A 17,971-nucleotide genomic window follows, 5' to 3' on the forward strand; every position below is an offset into this window, starting at 1 on the left:
CACACACACACACAATTTGTCCACCAGCCTGGCAACACACACACACACACGCCCATATGGTGCCAAACCAGGGAGTGAGAAAGAGGAGAGAGGAGCGAGAGATAGAGAGAGAGTGAGCTAAAGAGTATAGGATGTGCAGACAGAAAGGGAGAGGAAAGAAGAGAGTATGGGAGTGAAAAGAGGAAGAGCCAGAAGAAGAAAAGGGAGTAGGCGAAAGGAAGAGTGGAAAGAACAGAGAGAGAGAGAGAGACCTGCGTCTGGCCACCACGCGAGCGCCATCTGGGCTGATGATGTTGGGGACCGAGTTCCTGCATGAACTACGCGGGCTGCCATTGGTGAAGTGCACGGGGCTGGCGCGCACATACGCCGGAAACTCCTGGGGTGGGGATGAGAGAGAAGGGCAAACGGAGGGAGAAGGAGAAGAGGGAGGGGAGGAGAAAACATGTAATTCGCATATTGTTTATGCTAGCATGAGTTATGGTTGTGCTGACGCAGGTTTGATGAAGGTCAATTTGAGGATTTGACAGGTGGTGCTCCTGTTGTGTGGACTTCACTAACCTGGATCCCCAGACTAGACTTCATCACATGAAACTGGTCCACCAGCTTCTTGTGTAGAGGTCGCATGTCCTGAGGGACAAACTTCTCGTGGACGGCCAGGCCGTACTCCAGGATGTGGGCCTAGAGGGGGGAGGCGGAGACGGTGCATTTCCTTTGTTAACGTCGATCTCTTCCAGATGAAATATCATCACAAAACTTTAGCAGTTCTCCTATTAAAGTAGGCCTAGTGTTTTCAAACATTGGAAACTGACCTGCTCGAACATGAGTTCCCTTAGTCGTCCGATCTTCTCCCCGTCCTCAGGGTGATTCACGATGTAGTCCTTCACAAAGAATGCCTGCATGGACACAATTCATTGTATGTTTTCAATTTGTTTGATATCAAAAGTTTACTTCATTGTGTCACCATGTTGTCGGTCGGACTGTCGGTAGGTCGGACTGTCTATCGGTCGGACAGTCAGACTGTCTATCGGTCTATCGGTCGGTCGGACTGTCGGTCGGATTGTCGGTCGGACTGTGTGTCAGACTGTGTGTCAGACTGTGCGTCTGTCGGTCGGACTGTGTGTCAGACTGTGCGTCTGTCGGTCGGACTGTGTGTCAGACTGTGCGTCTGTCGGTCGGACTGTGTGTCAGACTGTGCGTCTGTCGGTCGGACTGTGTGTCAGACTGTGCGTCTGTCGGTCGGACTGTGTGTCTGTGCGTCTGTCGGACGTCTGTCGGTCGGACTGTGCGTCTGTCGGTCGGACTGTTGCGGACTGTGTGTCTGTGCGTCTGTCGGACTGTGCGTGTGCGTCTGTCGGTCGGACTGTCTGTCGGTGTGTGTCGGACTGTGCGGGTCTGTGGTCGGACTGTGTGTCAGACTGTGCGTCTGTCGGTCGGACTGTGTGTCAGACTGTGCGTCTGTCGGTCGGACTGTGTGTCAGACTGTGCGTCTGTCGGTCAGACTGTGTGTCAGACTGTGCGTCTGTCGGTCGTACTGTGCGTCTGTCGGTCGGACTGTTGGTCGGACTGTGCGTTTGTCTCGTGTGTGTCAGGTCGGTCTGTGTGTGTCAGACTGTGCGTCAGTCGGTCGGACTGTGTGTCAGACTGTGCGTCTGTCGGTCGGACTGTGTGTCAGACTGTGCGTCTGTCGGTCGGACTGTGTGTCAGACTGTGCGTCTGTCGGTCGGTCTGTGCGTCTGTCGGTCGGACTGTGCGTCTGTCGGTCGGACTGTGCGTCTGTCGGTCGGACTGTGCGTCTGTCGGTCAGACTGTTGGTCGGACTGTGCGTCTGTCGGTCGGACTGTGTGTCAGACTGTGCGTCTCGTCGGACTGTGTGTCAGACTGTGCGTCTGTCGGTCGGACTGTGTGTCAGACTGTGCGTCTGTCGGTCGGTCTGTGCGTCTTTCGGTCGGTCTGTGCGTCTGTCGGTCGGACTGTGCGTCTGTCGGTCGGACTGTGCGTCTGTCGGTCGGACTGTGCGTCTGTCGGTCGGACTGTGCGTCTGTCGGTCGGACTGTTGGTCGGACTGTGCGTCTGTCGGTCGGTCTGTGCGTCTGTCGGTCGGACTGTGCGTCTGTCGGTCGTACTGTGCGTCTGTCGGTCGTACTGTGCGTCTGTCGGTCGGACTGTGTGTCGGACTGGGCGTCTGTCGGTCGGACTGTGTGTCGGACTGTGCGTCTGTCGGTCGGACTGTGTGTCGGACTGTGCGTCTGTCGGTCGGACTGTGTGTCAGACTGTGCGTCTGTCGGTCGGACTGTGTGTCAGACTGTGCGTCTGTCGGTCGGACTGTGTGTCAGACTGTGCGTCTGTCGGTCAGACTGTGTGTCAGACTGTGCGTCTGTCGGTCGTACTGTGCGTCTGTCGGTCGGACTGTTGGTCGGACTGTGCGTTTGTCGGTCGGACTGTGTGTCAGACTGTGCGTCTGTCGGTCGGACTGTGTGTCAGACTGTGCGTCAGTCGGTCGGACTGTGTGTCAGACTGTGCGTCTGTCGGTCGGACTGTGTGTCAGACTGTGCGTCTGTCGGTCGGACTGTGTGTCGGACTGTGTGTCAGACTGTGCGTCTGTCGGTCGGTCTGTGCGTCAGACTGTGCGTCTGTCGGTCGGTCTGTGCGTCTCTGTCGGTCGGACTGTGCGTCTGTCGGTCGGACTGTGCGTCTGTCGGTCGGACTGTGCGTCTGTCGGTCGGACTGTGTGTCAGACTGTGCGTCTGTCGGTCGGACTGTGCGTCTGTCGGTCGGACTGTGCGTCTGTCGGTCGGACTGTGCGTCGTCTGTCGGTCGGACTGTGTGTCAGACTGTGCGTCTGTCGGTCGGTCTGTGCGTCTGTCGGTCGGACTGTGCGTCTGTCGGTCGGACTGTGCGTCTGTCGGTCGGACTGTGCGTCTGTCGGTCGGACTGTGCGTCTGTCGGTCGGACTGTGCGTCTGTCGGTCGGACTGTGCGTCTGTCGGTCGGACTGTGCGTCTGTCGGTCGGACTGTTGGTCGGACTGTGCGTCTGTCGGTCGGACTGTGTGTCGGACTGTGCGTCTGTCGGTCGGACTGTGTGTCAGACTGTGCGTCTGTCGGTCGGACTGTGTGTCAGACTGTGCGTCTGTCGGTCGGACTGTGTGTCAGACTGTGCGTCTGTCGGTCGGACTGTGTGTCAGACTGTGCGTCTGTCGGTCGGACTGTGTGTCAGACTGTGCGTCTGTCGGTCGGACTGTGTGTCAGACTGTGCGTCTGTCGGTCGGACTGTGTGTCAGACTGTGCGTCTGTCGGTCGGACTGTGTGTCAGACTGTGCGTCTGTCGGTCGGACTGTGCGTCAGACTGTGCGTCTGTCGGTCGGTCTGTGCGTCAGACTGTGCGTCTGTCGGTCGGACTGTGCGTCTGTCGGTCGGACTGTTGGTCGGACTGTGTGTCAGACTGTGTGTCAGACTGTGCGTCTGTCGGTCGGACTGTGTGTCAGACTTTGCGTCTGTCGGTCGGACTGTGTGTCAGACTGTGCGTCTGTCGGTCGGACTGTGTGTCAGACTGTGCGTCTGTCGGTCGAACTGTGTGTCAGACTGTGCGTCTGTCGGTCGGACTGTGTGTCAGACTGTGCGTCTGTCGGTCGAACTGTGTATCAGACTGTGCGTCTGTCGGTCGGACTGTGCGTCTGTTGGTCGGACTGTGCGTCTGTTGGTCGGACTGTCTTTTTGTGGGCAAAAGACAAAAAGGAAGAAATAATATTCATAATGTAAACATGTTGCATAATTTTGATCATACATTAAGTGCATATTCCCTCATGTTGATATTGCAACTCTTGAGATGAGAGCCAAAGTTTTTTATCTGCGTCACAACAAAATAAAAATAATAAATCAGAAAACGAACAACATCAACTCAAAATCTCTTTAAAAATCATCAGTGGAGAGAGAGCCAAAGGAGAAAGCAGGGTTTGGTCTCCTTTACAAGGTCTTTGTGGGGGGCTATCTCCAAAGAGACAGAGTGAGATATGGGAGAGCGGGAGAGGGGATGGGGACTTCAAAGCCCCCTCCCAAACAGGCATGGTCTTATCTGTGTCTACCATCTGAGTGTGCGAGGCAACCTCTACCATGACGCTTGAGAACAATATAACAGCGCTAGCTAGGCTACAGTAGCACGCTCATCTCCCGATTGTTATCCTCGACACAGGACACAGCTTCACGACCCCTGCTGTGACGCTGTGAACGCCAGGGTCGATTTGACCCGAAATAACTGGTGTGAGAGATGGTCCAAATGCCACAGAAATATACATTCCCTCTCCCGCTCTCCCATATCTCGTCTCAGTGAACCGGCTGTTTGAATAATACGGTCTGAAACACTTAGCCAAGGGTAGAAAAATAATCAATATTTGCCACAAATTATACTTTTCTCTGGTGCTGGTTGGACTTGAGATTGGAGGAGAAACTCCAAGTGTCAAGTGACATTGTGAATCATTATAAAACCTCAATTAAAGATGAAATGCTGGCAATAAATAGATATTAAATCAGGCTGGATTCTCCTTCAGGGCTGGAACTATAACCATGAGCAATAAATCGAAATATGAATGCTGATATCGGCTTCATTTATGGCTGAACAAATTGGCATTAAAGTCAATTGCGTTATCCTAAGAAAGGGAACTGATTTATGCTGTATTGTGTGAAATTTTCCTCAAGGGAACTCCATACGTCAATACCATGGAGCATTAGGCATACAAAATGCGCATGTATGACATTCTCATTGCCTTCATGGACAGTATATAGACCACCATTATCTCTCTCTATCGTACACACTTTAAATGACATTCATAAAATGTATGCATTGAATATCATTGAATATGTACATGAAACCTACTGGATCTAAAACAGTCACGTCATGTAGTCTATAGATTCTGTCTATATCCTTCATACAATGAGCCTATTGGATCAAAGCTCTGGCAGATAATGTACTTCAAGCAGCAACAGGTGGGCTTTGCGCAAACACAACCGTAGCTAACCTAGCTATTCTCTCCCGGGTCAAACTCATTTCCTACAACATCCTCATCTCTAGCATCATCTCATCATCTCCACCGCCAGTTTTAATAGAGGTGAGAGGTAGTGGCGGTCATGAGGAGAGCAGACCCCTGCTAACTTGGCCCTCTTAAGCCTCGCTGCAAACTCAATATGGCTAGCTGTAGTGATAATGTGAAGTTGCTAAGCAACCGAGAGCCACAGTACAGTACACACAGTTGGCTGGCTGACGCCGGAGGTCTCCTTGAAAAGGAGTGATTATAACTCGGTCGCTATAGCACTCCGTGATGGATTTGGAAAGGAAATAAAGGGTTAACACTTAACAACACTTCATTTACAGTACAGAGATTCAGGACATTAACTACTGTATGTATTTTGAAGGAAATATTTCAATGTAATGTGTGATTTATATGCCCTTGAACGTGTCTGAAGGAACTCCTTATTCTATGTCTATGTCTGTCGCCGTCTCTGTCTGCCTCCGTGTGTCTGCCTGTCTGCCTCCGTGTGTCTGCCTGTCTGCCTCCGTGTGTCTGCCTGTCCGTCTCCGTCTGTCCGTCCGTCTGTCTGTCTGTCTGTCCGTTTGTCTGTCCGTCCGTCTCCGTGTGTCTGTTTGTCTGTCCGTCTGTCCTCTGTCCGTCCGTCTCCGTCAGTCTGTCCGTCTGTCTGTCCGTCTCCGTGTGTCTGTCTGTCTGTCTGTCCGTCTCCGTGTGTCTGTCTGTCTGTCTGTCCGTCTCCGTGTGTCTGTCTGTCTGTCTGTCCGTCTCCGTGTGTCTGTCTGTCTGTGTGTCCGTCTCCGTGTGTCTGTCTGTCTGTCCGTCTCCGTGTGTCTGTCTGTCTGTCCGTCCGTCTCCGTGTGTCTGTCTGTCTGTCCGTCTCCGTGTGTCTGTCTGTCTGTCCGTCTCCGTGTGTCTGTCTGTCTGTCTGTCCGTCTCCGTGTGTCTGTCTGTCTGTCCGTCTCCGTGTGTCTGTCTGTCTGTCTGTCCGTCTCCGTGTGTCTGTCTGTCTGTGTGTCCGTCTTCGTGTGTCTGTCTGTCTGTCCGTCTCCGTGTGTCTGTCTGTCTGTCCGTCTCCGTGTGTCTGTCTGTGTCCGTCCGTCTCCGTGTGTCTGTCTGTCAGTCTCCGTGTGTCTGTCTGTCTGTCCGTCTCCGTGTGTCTGTGTGTCTGTCTGTCTGTCCGTCTCCGTGTGTCTGTCTGTCCGTCTCCGTGTGTCTGTCTGTCTGTCCGTCTCCGTGTGTCTGTCTGTCTGTCCGTCTCCGTGTGTCTGTCTGTCTGTCCGTCTCCGTGTGTCTGTCTGTCTGTCCGTCTCCGTGTGTCTGTCTGTCTGTCCGTCTCCGTGTGTCTGTCTGTCTGTCCGTCTTCGTGTGTCTGTCTGTCTGTCCGTCTCCGTGTGTCTGTCAGTCTGTCTCCGTGTGTCTGTCTGTCTGTCCGTCTCCGTGTGTCTGTCTGTCTGTCTGTCCGTCTCCGTGTGTCTGTCTGTCTGTCTGTCTGTCCGTCCGTCTGTCTGTCTGTCTGTCCGTTTGTCTGTCCGTCCGTCTCCGTGTGTCTGTCCGTCTGTCCTCTGTCCGTCCGTCTCCGTCCGTCTGTCCGTCCGTCTCCGTGTGTCTGTCTGTCCGTCCGTCCGTCTCCGTGTGTCTGTCTGTCCGTCTCCGTGTGTCTGTCTGTCCGTCCGTCCGTCTCCGCGTGTCTGTCTGTCCGTCCGTCCGTCTCCGCGTGTCTGTCTGTCTGTCTGTCCGTCTCCGTGTGTCTGTCTGTCTGTCTGTCCGTCTCCGTGTGTCTGTCTGTCCGTCTCCGTGTGTCTGTCTGTCTGTCCGTCCGTCTCCGTGTGTCTGTCTGTCCGTCCGTCCGTCTCCGCGTGTCTGTCTGTCCGTCCGTCCGTCTCCGCGTGTCTGTCTGTCCGTCCGTCCGTCTCCGTGTGTCTGTCTGTCCGTCCGTCCGTCTCCGTGTGTCTGTCTGTCCGTCTCCGTGTGTCTGTCTGTCCGTCTGCCCGTCTCCGTGTGTCTGTCTGTCCGTCTGCCCGTCTCCATCCGTGTGTCTGTCTGTCCGTCTCCATCCGTCTGTCTGCCCGTCCGTCTGTCTGTCTGTCTGTCTGTCCGTCTCCGTGTGTCTGTCTGTCTGTCTGTCTGTCCGTCTCCGTGTGTCTGTCTGTCTGTCTGTCCGTCTCCGTGTGTCTGTTTGTCTGTCCGTCCGTCTCCGTGTGTCTGTTTGTCTGTCTGTCCGTCTCCGTGTGTCTGTTTGTCTGTCCGTCCGTCTCCGTGTGTCTGTTTGTCTGTCTGTCTGTCTGTTTGTCTGTCGTCTCCGTGTGTCTGTCTGTCTGTCTGTCCGTCTCCGTGTGTCTGTTTGTCTGTCCGTCTCCGTGTGTCTGTTTGTCTGTCTGTCCGTCTCCGTGTGTCTGTTTGTCTGTCCGTCCGTCTCCGTGTGTCTGTTTGTCTGTCCGTCTCCGTGTGTCTGTTTGTCTGTCCGTCTCCGTGTGTCTGTTTGTCTGTCCGTCTCCGTGTGTCTGTTGTGTCTGTCCGTCTCCGTCTCCGTGTGTCTGTCTGTCCGTCCCGTCTCCGTGTGTCTGTCTGTCTGCCCGTCTCCGTGTGTCTGTCTGTCCGCCCGTCTCCGTGTGTCTGTCTGTCCGCCCGTCTCCGTGTGTCTGTCTGTCCGTCCGTCTCCGTGTGTCTGTCTGTCCGTCCGTCCGTCTCCGTGTGTCTGTCCGTCTCCGCGTGTCTGTCTGTCCGTCTGCCCGTCTCCATCCGTCTGTCTGCCCGTGTGTTTGTCTGTCCGTCTCCGTGTGTCTGTCTGTCCGTCCGTCCCTGCCTCCGTCCGTCCGTCCCTGCCTCCGTCCGTCCGTCCCTGCCTCCGTCCGTCCGTCCCTGCCTCCGTCCGTCTGTCCCTGCCTCCGTCCGTCCCTGCCTCCGTCGGTCTTTGTCTGTCTATCTCTCCCTGTCTTTTTGTCTGTCTGCGTCTGTCTCTCTCTCTGTGTCTCTGTCAGTGCTCTCTTTAAACAAACACATAAGGCAGACTGCAGATCTAGCAAGCCCAGACAATGTCTCCACACAATACTGAGTGACCAATGTAAGCCAGGGACATCATCATTGCCCTCTGACCTCTTGGTAGCGTGCGAGCCCCCCGTTGACGGCGGCGTCAATGACCCCGTTGAGGCACATGGTAAGGGGGTTGATGTTCTGCATCTGCCTGCTCTGGCACTGGGCGATCAGCATCCGCAACTGCAGGTTCTTGTTCTCAATCACCTCGATGGCATTCTCCAACGGGCTCACTTCTACCTAGAGGAGGAGAACACAGGGTGATAAGGTATGAGTATATATACAGACATATGCTTACCTCTATGTAGAGATTCAACACACACACGCACAGAGTGTGTATAAGTAGAGACAAGAAACACAAAATAAGGCAGGCTACATAAACACAATGCATTTTCTCTCTCACACACACACACACACACACACACACACACACACACACACACACACACACACACACACACACACACACACACGCACACACGCACACACATGCACACACACACACACACACTCTCTCTAATACACAGCCTTCCGTACGCAGCTTGATCCTTCATGAATTCCAGAGTAACATTATAATTATGAATCTCATGAATATTATGAATAACGTTCACCCTTCTCTTAAAGGGACATTTCACAATCATTGGGAACACTTATCTACCCATATATATTTTTTACTACAAATCATAGAAAAGCACCGTTTTCAAAGATGTTGATGTCGGGGTGGTGCTGGAGATGAAATGCCCCTTTGATATAAGTCTACGCTCAGGGAGCTCGGTGGGGCTCTCCGCAAAGTTAGAACATAGCAGGGTCAGCATTGAGCAGGGTGTCGTGAATGGGGTTAATATGAGGGGGTTATTGAAGGAGCGTAAGAGACTCACCAGTTCTCTCTTCTCCACCTCGAACCATCTGGAGATTCCTGGCAGGCTCTGGACCAGGGTTAGTGAGGTCCTCTCGACCCACAAGCTCTGAAAATACACACACACACACACACACCCACCCACACATTAGCACACGCATGGACATGCGCAGGCAGGCACACACACACTTCATGTTAATGCTGGCAATATACTGCTCGGAAAACATTCACCCACACATCTGAGCAGCACAAAACACTGCTTTTCTCTCCTCTCACAGAACGTCCGAGTACTACACATCCTCATGGAAACAGCAACCGTAGCATAGCAACCGTCTACGCCGATCTACAAATAACGCCGTGTCACCTCATTAAACTAAAACACGACTCTTATATATTTCACTAATACCTTTCCTTGAACCCACAATTCGTTTAGAAACCAAATTGCATTTTTCGGTCCATCCTTTTACAAGATCATAATCAACACGGAACTGATTCATGCTACTTCATATTCCTTCATATTAAATGTCAAATTTACCTGGCCTGAACAGTGTTTCTCAGGCATTAAGTAGACCCAAAAGAGACAGCTGGGAAAGCTAAACCTCAGTACGATATGACATGATGATATCCAATTCATAAACCTGACGACATTAGGTTAACGAATGGAGATTGAGTGAGCGTGGGTGGGTGGAGTCTGGAGAGAAGACATTTAGACTGAGCTCCATGACTGAGGTTCAAACGCTTAAAAAAGACACCCCCTATCCCCTCAGCCCTCAAATGAAGTGGACACTTCTGATGACGTATCATGACCTCGCGATGGAGGAAGAAACGATTTTTAAATGGAGCGCCCCTTGGCCGGAAATTATTCACTCGTTCATCCCATGACGATTGTGTTTTCAGCCACCAGTGGCTTGTGGGTGCTTTATATGCGCTACATTCAATTATGAGTGTATGTCTACTTATATGAAATATATAATTATTAATATACGCCTACTGTATGACAGCTAGCCAATCAATTAACTAAATAACGTTAGCCTGCCTAGCTGGAACTGAAGAAGGGACATTTTTTATTTCTACAATGTCCAAAAACATTTTTATCTTTTACTAGCAAAAATGTCTAATGTATTTGCATCCGTTTTTACTTACGCTTGTATGTTAACTTCTCCATTGATGTTGTTTTTAAGTTCTGGCAGACTTTTCTTAGCGGAGTGAACGTAACTGTACATTCGCAAAGCCGACTGAAGACGAGGGCTGAGGGACTTACGTTGCAAACCTCCGTTGCTCGGGCTAATCATTTGGACCGCCCTCCAAGACGGCAACGGGGATTCCCCCAAGGGCACAAGGCAGGGGTAAGTGGATGAGGGGGTTGTCTTTTAAGTGATTGAACCGTAACCATAGTTTCAGCCTCTCCTAGCTCAGGAGTCGATTTAGTAAGACTGTGAATTAAACAACACCTGAACACACCAGTATACAGAGAGGAAGACCATGAGCCACCCACACAACCATTCAATAAACAAGAGAGCGGAGAGAGGGAGAGAGGGAGGGAGGGAGGGAGAACAAGATATTGTGTGGGAGGGAGGGAGGACAAGATATTGTGTGGGAGGGAGGGAGGGAGGGAGGGAGGGAGGGAGGGAGGGAGGGAGGGATATTGTGAGGGAGGGAGGGAGGGAGGACAAGATATTGTGTGGGAGGGAGGGAGGACAAGATATTGTGTGGGAGGGAGGGAGGACAAGATATTGTGTGGGAGGGAGGGAGGGAGGGAGGGAGGGAGGGAGGGAGGGAGGGAGGGAGGGAGGGAGGGAGGGAGGGAGGGAGGGAGGGAGGGAGAGATATTGTGAGGGAGGGAGGGAGGGAGGGAAAGTGAGTAAGGAGACAGATGTGTGGTAGACATCAAAGGACGACACTAAGTCCAGAAAGGTGAGATAAGATGACGAGATGAGCAAAACAAAAAGGCAAAGAGAGAGAGAAACAGAAAGGCACAGAGGGGAGTTCTCGTGTGCAAACACAGCGTGCCCCCCCCCCACCTTGAACTCATTCTCCTTGTCCTTGGTGCCCTTGTGAAACGGCCTGTCGTATCTGAACCTCCAGATGTGGTTGACCTTATAGAAGCTCTTGATGTTGTCAGCCACTCCGTCTCTCTGCAGCACGTCCTGGCTCTCTGGGATGGGGCTCACCGCGTAGATCTGTAGGTCTGGGCCGGCACGTCAAGGATGCATACAATAGCTTGGACAAAACACACATACACACATGAACGCAAGCACATGCACCCCCCCCCCCCCCTTCCCTGGTTCCACAGGTCTATCCATCCAATTCCTGTGTGAATACATCCTTTCCACTAATCACATCCTGTAGCCATTTATCTGAATGTCCACCCCACACTATATCACAACACATGCCCATTGGCAGCAGGACTGACCTGTGTCAGTGTAGTGCAGGGAGAGCTCGTCAGCCCATAGATATAAATAGGGACGGGCATGGGTCCAGGAACCTCAATGATTAACGACACATGAGGATAACAAAGCTGTACGCTAATGCTATTTGAGGGGCCTTGTCTGCTCTAATTGCACTTGGAGAAAAGTCACACACAGAACAGACGACAGACACGCACGCACTGAGAGAGAGAGAGAGAGAGAGAGAGAGAGAGAGAGGCTTCTTCCGAACAGCTGTCCCACCAATCACTAGCGGAGGATCATTAAGATGGCTGCCACGTCCTACAGACATCTTGTGCATTTTTATCAAGGGATCGATCCCGATCTTCACTAAGCACTCGTGTATGTATTTACAGCATGGGCCAGAGATCTGGCTCAGGACCAAGAGGGAGGGAGTCATCCCTTTGGTTTGCTCCTCTATAAGCGACATGCTGTAACGGAAGGCTGTACGCAGCGTAAGAAAACTAGAGTCCAACGGGTTCCCTGGTTAGGCTCGGAAACACTCCTATTATGACTCGTCTTGATATCCTTATTCATAAGGAATTATCAGTCTGGTGTAATATCTCATTCATATTATTTAGGCCTTCTAGACATGTGGGATGCAGTGCACCACTGTGTGTGTGTGTGTGTGTGTGTGTGTGTGTGTTTGGTTTTACTATCCTTGTAAAACAAGGAACATTTTGACAAGTGGGGACATTTTGCCAGTCCCCACAAGGAAAAAGGATATTTTAGATGCAAGAGTTAGGCATTAAGGTAATGGTTCAAGTCAGGTTAACCCATTACCCTCATGCCCGTATACGGGTTGAAAATGGCCGATTTGGGCACTGACATCGGAGCGCTTGTAAGGGTTTTGACTGACAACCGTTCTGAACTTGAGCGGTTGTTGTTGGTTGTCGGCGTGAGAGAAATGCTGTAAATAAAGAGGACTCAAAGTATTTTTTAAAGATGACACGTTGAGGCTTCGAATCAACACTGCTTTAATGTCATACAAGCGAGACAAAACACATGTGAGTCCATGTCATAAAACCCATGAAGTATGACAGTCAACGTTTATGATCACTATGTTTGATGTACAGTACAAATATGACATGGGTGTCGTTCTGAACAGAACGAGCCTTTGTTTCATTGTGAAGAAGAGTTGCCGCGGACCTTGCATCTGAAGGCACTGATGACTCCATTCTACGCCACCAAAATGACGATCTGCTTCTCTAAATTGCCTTGTGAAAGCTAATCATGTTGGCAATAGAACAAGCTTTCAAATGACGCCCGGGGATGCAGGGCTGTGTTCCAATCCAAACAACTACAAGTGGGCTTGCTCTGGTTCCTAAACGGCACAGCTAGGAGATGACATGACTTAGGGACTGTGCCCACTGGAGACACCAGTTTGACCACTTGGAGACACCAGTTTGACCTCTCACTCAAACCCTTGTCATTTATTTGTCTGCACCTACCTCACATTTTCCATGAATATTCTTAGCATGTTACTGAATGTATCTAGAGTATTTTCAGATTTCGTAGCAAGCACGGCAAAATGTACAGTAAATGTGAAATGCACATAAAATCTACAGTGTAATGGGTTGGATTCAGTCTTGTCAGGTGAACTGTTGTGTCCTCACCTTTAGTCTAATAATTTTCCCATAATCCCCTGTTCCCGTTTCATTTCTACCATGGTTATACACACGTTTTCCATCTTCTTTCCGTAAGAAACTCAATTCAGCCCTATCCACATACGCCAATTCCCACGAGTGTAAAAGGTTTAGGTTTAAGGTTAGGGAAAATAGGATATTGAATGGGAATCAATTGTTTGGTCCTCACAAGGATGGTAAAAAAAACTAGTGTGTGTGTGTGTGTGTGTGTGTGTGTGTGTGTGTGTGTGTGTGTGTGTGTGTGTGTGTGCAGTGTATAATGCACTTTGTCAATAAAGGATACACTGAGCCTCGGCCTGGTAGATGGTCTGGTCAGGCTGGTTGACGTGCTGCATGGCGATGGCGTGGGGGAACTCATTCAGCATGCGCTGCTGGAAGGCCTCCAGCCTCTCGTAGTCATGGCCACGGCACACAAACTCCTTATTCTGCAGACGAGGCAGAGACACCATCGGAGGCAGAAGCGAGACAGCACAGGGGTTAGCGTGACATCTAGTGGACAGTTAGAGTATCTGCAACAGTCACAGTATCGGAGGTCAAACCTAATTCTGGAACTTCAAAATAGGATTTGTGATTCATTTGTAAATATAATAAACACATGCTAACAATGTATACGAGGTTGCTTTTGCGTTACGTTGGTTATGAACGCATAGTTCCAAGTCCTTTTGAGGAAACTAACAGATTGACAATATACTTCACTAGCAACTTGCTTAGGAGTGCAGATGGAAATTGGAGGGCAAACCCCTGTATGAGCAGTTCTACGGCCTCTTAAAATGTTGTTTCTTCAACAAAACAACCCGTGGTAAAACAGAGCGGTACCCTTAGGAAGAAGGGGAACTTCTTGCCATAGAAGCCGACCCTGAAGAACTCTGGCTCCAGTCTCTGCTGGTCCATGATCTTCTCATACAGCGATGCCTCCATCATCTGTCAACGGGAAACGTCGGTTTACGGAACACTACTAGGTTATATCATCATCCCACTCAGAGACTAAACAGAGAACTGGTCAGGGATCAGTCAGCGTGGAGACATACTGAGGACATACTGAGGAGGTCTACAGTAACTCACCCTCATCTTGCTGAGGTTCCTGTAGTCGTAGTAAGACTCGTACTGGTCCGCCAGCTCTCTGCACAGAATGATCCCGTTCTCCCAACACTTGAGGAAACCAGAGCACATTATCACATTGACAATGGTCACATCTCAATTAGGAACGAGCTTTTCACCTTTTCATCTCTCTCGCGTGAGCAGGATAAGGATTCAAGGAAAAGGGAGCCTCTTTAGAATATTGAGATGCTAGCAAAACCATGTCAAATGGCCCGCAGGGGAGACTGGCTGCGGTATGAGTGTTGGCCACTGGGTGGCGGTAGTGTACTAACAATAACCGTGCCAACTGCCAGGGCGGACCTGCCGTCACAATGGAGGTGCAGCACCCAGCCAACATGCTAATGAAATGAAAGCTGTCCTTTCCTGCAGCGTTTTAATCCCAAGGCAGCGGCAGCTAGCAGATGGCTTTGGTCGTGAACTCACAGGGAAATCTTTCAAAGAATAATGGGGGAGGACATGTTGAATGATTCAGCAGAGGAATACTGTGTTGGGAGATGCTGAGCAGAGCATTCAAATAATATTGGCTTTTTCTTATGACACTGTCCCAGGGTAATTGTTAATAAAGAGAGAGAGTAGGGGGGGAAGAGAGAACAATAGAGAGAATGAACGAGAGAGCGAGAGACAGAAAGAACGAAGAAGAGATAAAGAATGACAAAGAGAGTGAAAGAAAGGGCTAGAGAGAGAGAGAGATCCCACCTTCCCCCTGTCAAAGTTCTGTACAATGGTAAGATGGAGGTACTCCTTCCTCTGCCACTCGCTCTGCATGGGGTAGTTGAGGAACTCTCTGAGGGGCCTTTCGGACCACTCCAACAGCTCGTCATACAACAGAAGAGTGTAGGAGGCCTCTGCACAACACACAACAACACCACATAGTCATGGTTATGCCAAACCCTTGAGCCCCGGAACAGCCACACACTCAAAAATACACACGGCTTCATTTCCTGGTCATGTTTTACAGTGTACCTGTGTAATTCTGTGCTTTCAGGTGCAGTTCGTACAGCTTGTGGATATAGCGGATGTACATCTCCTCCTTGTTCAACTCAGTTTTGTAGAAATTCTAGAGACAGGCAACCATGGGGAGACGGCGAGAGACAGAGAAAGAGCAAAGTGCACTAATGTTTATCAGCCGCTGAGCAGCAATGAACTCAGTGCTATCTGCCCACATAAACTGGTGCTTTCAGGCTCTAGTGCTTCGGTCCGTTATATAAGATTAAACCTGCAGGACTGAAAGACACCACGCAACAAAAAAATAAATCCCCCAGGTTGGCATGGTTACAAAGACAACACAGAACATGTTGTGTTGTGTGTGTGTGGGGGGGGGGGGGGGGGGGGCTGTGAACTCGTTGAGCCCTGGTCTAAAAAGCACGATCATCGTAGCAACTTTATCACCACTGGGAAAGGAACAAAAACACAGCCCCGGTCCTCCTCTCTTAACACAATAGTTCAACGGGACAAAAGGCTAGAAACAAATCAAATGGGATTTCTATGGTGACAGGAGAGCAGCGACTGAATCTGTTCAAGGGCCACAGGGCGGAGAGAGACTGTCACTGACCAGCAGACTGACGGTGCAGCCAATCTTCTTCCCATCCACCTCCCCCAGCTTCACGCAGTCCCTGTAGTCCAGCAGCCTCTCCATCAGACGCGTGACGGTGGCGATGAGAGAAACGCCACTCTCCCTCCACGTCTCCCTCTCAATCTTCTTCAACAGACTGGAATGGCGAGAGAGAAAGGGAGCGCGAGAGAGAGGAGAGAGAGAGAAGAGAGAGAAATAGACACAGAAGAAAGAAGCGAGCGAGAAAGAGAGGAGAGGAGAGAGAGAGAAAGACACAGAAGAAAGAAGCGAGCGAGAGAGAGAAGAGAGGAGAGAAGAGAGAGAGAAATAGACACAGAAGAAAGAAGCGAGCGAGAGAGAGAGGAGAGAGAGAGAAGAGAGAGAAACAAAGAAGGAGAGAAAGCAGAGAAAAAGACAGAGGAGAGAAATAAAGTCTTCAACCTGCTTGTCCATCATGTTGTCCCGTCCCCCAGCAGTAAAGGACACCCCTAACAGAAGGACAACACATGGTGTGTAGAGCATTGGAGTGTCTTACCTAGGGTACGGACCAAACAGAGGGATTCTACTCCGGGAACGCAATGGCAAAACAAATTAATAGATTAATAATATCAGCACACACTCACACAAGTTAGTTCAGGGTTAGTGATGTCAGTCAGGTAGATAAGGAGTGAAACAAAAAGACGATATACAGCTATAGAGTGTCTGTTAGGGAAAACTTTACCAATCCACGGAAATAAGCTGTATCCAGACCGCACATGTAAAAGAGCAATGTGGTGGCACTAAGCGTTACATTCATAAACGGCCCAATTGATGTCTGACAAAAAGTGGGACTAGGACGTATGGGCTTGCAGTGCGATAAGAGAATTAAACGAACATCGCACAGACCAACAAAAAACAAACACTCACACACACACACACACACAAGCACTACAGCACAAAGCGTGCAAGGTGAAGGGACCAACCTGAGCACACGGACAAGGAGATCTCAGAGAGGAGGCGTGAAGGACTATGGATTTGAGAGGAGGTGCTTGTCTGGAGAACTCCAGAACCAGTCTCTTTTCCCACCCCACATACATCCCTCCATCCCGTCACGAGTCCTCTTACCTCACTCAATACAACACACAGACAAACTGATCCGGGCACTGACGTTTGCAGTACGGTGTGACCGCGTGCGCCTTCCCTCGGACTCACATGCTGTTGAAGAGCTCTCTGTACGTCTCGTCCCCTTTGCCTTCTGACATCAGACCGTCCAGTTTGTCGATCAGCTTGGCCTCCACCTGACGAGAGAACGGATTGATTATGTAATCAATCTAGATCAATACACGGATGCCACCGTCGGGTACAGTCGGTAATGGTCTGGTGGAACTGCAATATCCATAAAGTGCTAGTGCTGGTTCCAGCCAGTCCAGTACCAGAGCTACAGTGGGGCAAAAAAAGTATTTAGTCAGCCACCAATTGTGCAAGTTCTCCCACTTAAATAGATGAGAGAGGCCTGTAATTTCCATCATAGGTACACTTAAACTATGACAGACAAAATGAGGAAAAAAAATCCAGATAATCACATTGTAGGATTTTAATTAATTTATTTGCAAATTATGGTGGAAAATAAGTATTTGGTCACCTACTAACAAGCAAGATTTCTGGCTCTCGCAGACCTGTAACTTCTTCTTTAAGAGGCTCCTCTGTCCTCCACTCGTTATCTGTATTAATGGCACCTGTTTGAACTTGTTATCAGTATAAAAGACACCTGTCCACAACCTCAAACAGTCACACTCCAAACTCCACTATGGCCAAGACCAAAGAGCTGTCAAAAGGACACCAGAAACAAAATTGTAGACCTGTACCAGGCTGGGAAGACTGAATCTGCAATAGGTAAGCAGCTTGGTTTGAAGAAATCAACTGTGGGAGCAATTATTAGGAAATGGAAGACATACAAGACCACTGATAATCTCCCTCGATCTGGGGCTCCACGCAAGATCTCACCCCGTGGGGTCAAAATTATCACAAGAACGGTGAGCAAAAAACCCAGAACCACACGGGGGGACCTAGTGAATGACCTGCAGAGAGCTGGGACCAAAGTAACAAAGCCTACCATCAGTAACACACTACGCCGCCAGGGACTCAAATCCTGCAGTGCCAGACGTGTCCCCCTGCTTAAGCCAGTACATGTCCAGGCCCGTCTGAAGTTTGCTAGAGAGCATTTGGATGATCCAGAAGAAGATTGGGAGAATGTCATATGGTCAGATGAAACCAAAATATAACTTTTTGGTAAAAACTCAACTCGTCGTGTTTGGAGGACAAAGAATTCTGAGTTGCATCCAAAGAACACCATACCTACTGTGAAG

General features: G+C 50.2%; 1 protein-coding gene across 3 annotated transcripts in view; it reads right to left on the reverse strand.

Moving 5' to 3' along the window:
- LOC139392674 (dedicator of cytokinesis protein 4-like) overlaps positions 1-17,971 on the reverse strand; it is a 148,459-nt gene that overhangs the window by 20,630 nt on the left and 109,858 nt on the right. Inside the window, exons 32-45 of one of the 3 annotated variants that reach the window (XM_071140827.1) lie at positions 16,818-16,903; positions 16,162-16,188; positions 15,627-15,783; positions 15,038-15,131; positions 14,771-14,919; positions 14,039-14,125; positions 13,793-13,897; positions 13,260-13,401; positions 10,926-11,092; positions 8,927-9,013; positions 8,112-8,288; positions 810-893; positions 559-678; positions 252-376 (exon numbers count right to left, since the gene is read on the reverse strand). In XM_071140827.1, coding sequence (XP_070996928.1) covers positions 252-376; positions 559-678; positions 810-893; positions 8,112-8,288; positions 8,927-9,013; positions 10,926-11,092; positions 13,260-13,401; positions 13,793-13,897; positions 14,039-14,125; positions 14,771-14,919; positions 15,038-15,131; positions 15,627-15,783; positions 16,162-16,188; positions 16,818-16,903 — 1,607 coding nt within the window. Of the gene's footprint in view, positions 1-251; positions 377-558; positions 679-809; positions 894-8,111; positions 8,289-8,922; positions 9,014-10,925; positions 11,093-13,259; positions 13,402-13,792; positions 13,898-14,038; positions 14,126-14,770; positions 14,920-15,037; positions 15,132-15,626; positions 15,784-16,161; positions 16,189-16,817; positions 16,904-17,971 lie in introns of all 3 variants that reach the window. The other 2 variants (XM_071140828.1, XM_071140829.1) reach the window with 2 other exon arrangements.

This window comes from Oncorhynchus clarkii, chromosome 33 (genome assembly GCF_045791955.1).
Source record: "Oncorhynchus clarkii lewisi isolate Uvic-CL-2024 chromosome 33, UVic_Ocla_1.0, whole genome shotgun sequence".
NCBI classification, from domain to species: Eukaryota; Metazoa; Chordata; class Actinopteri; order Salmoniformes; family Salmonidae; genus Oncorhynchus; species Oncorhynchus clarkii.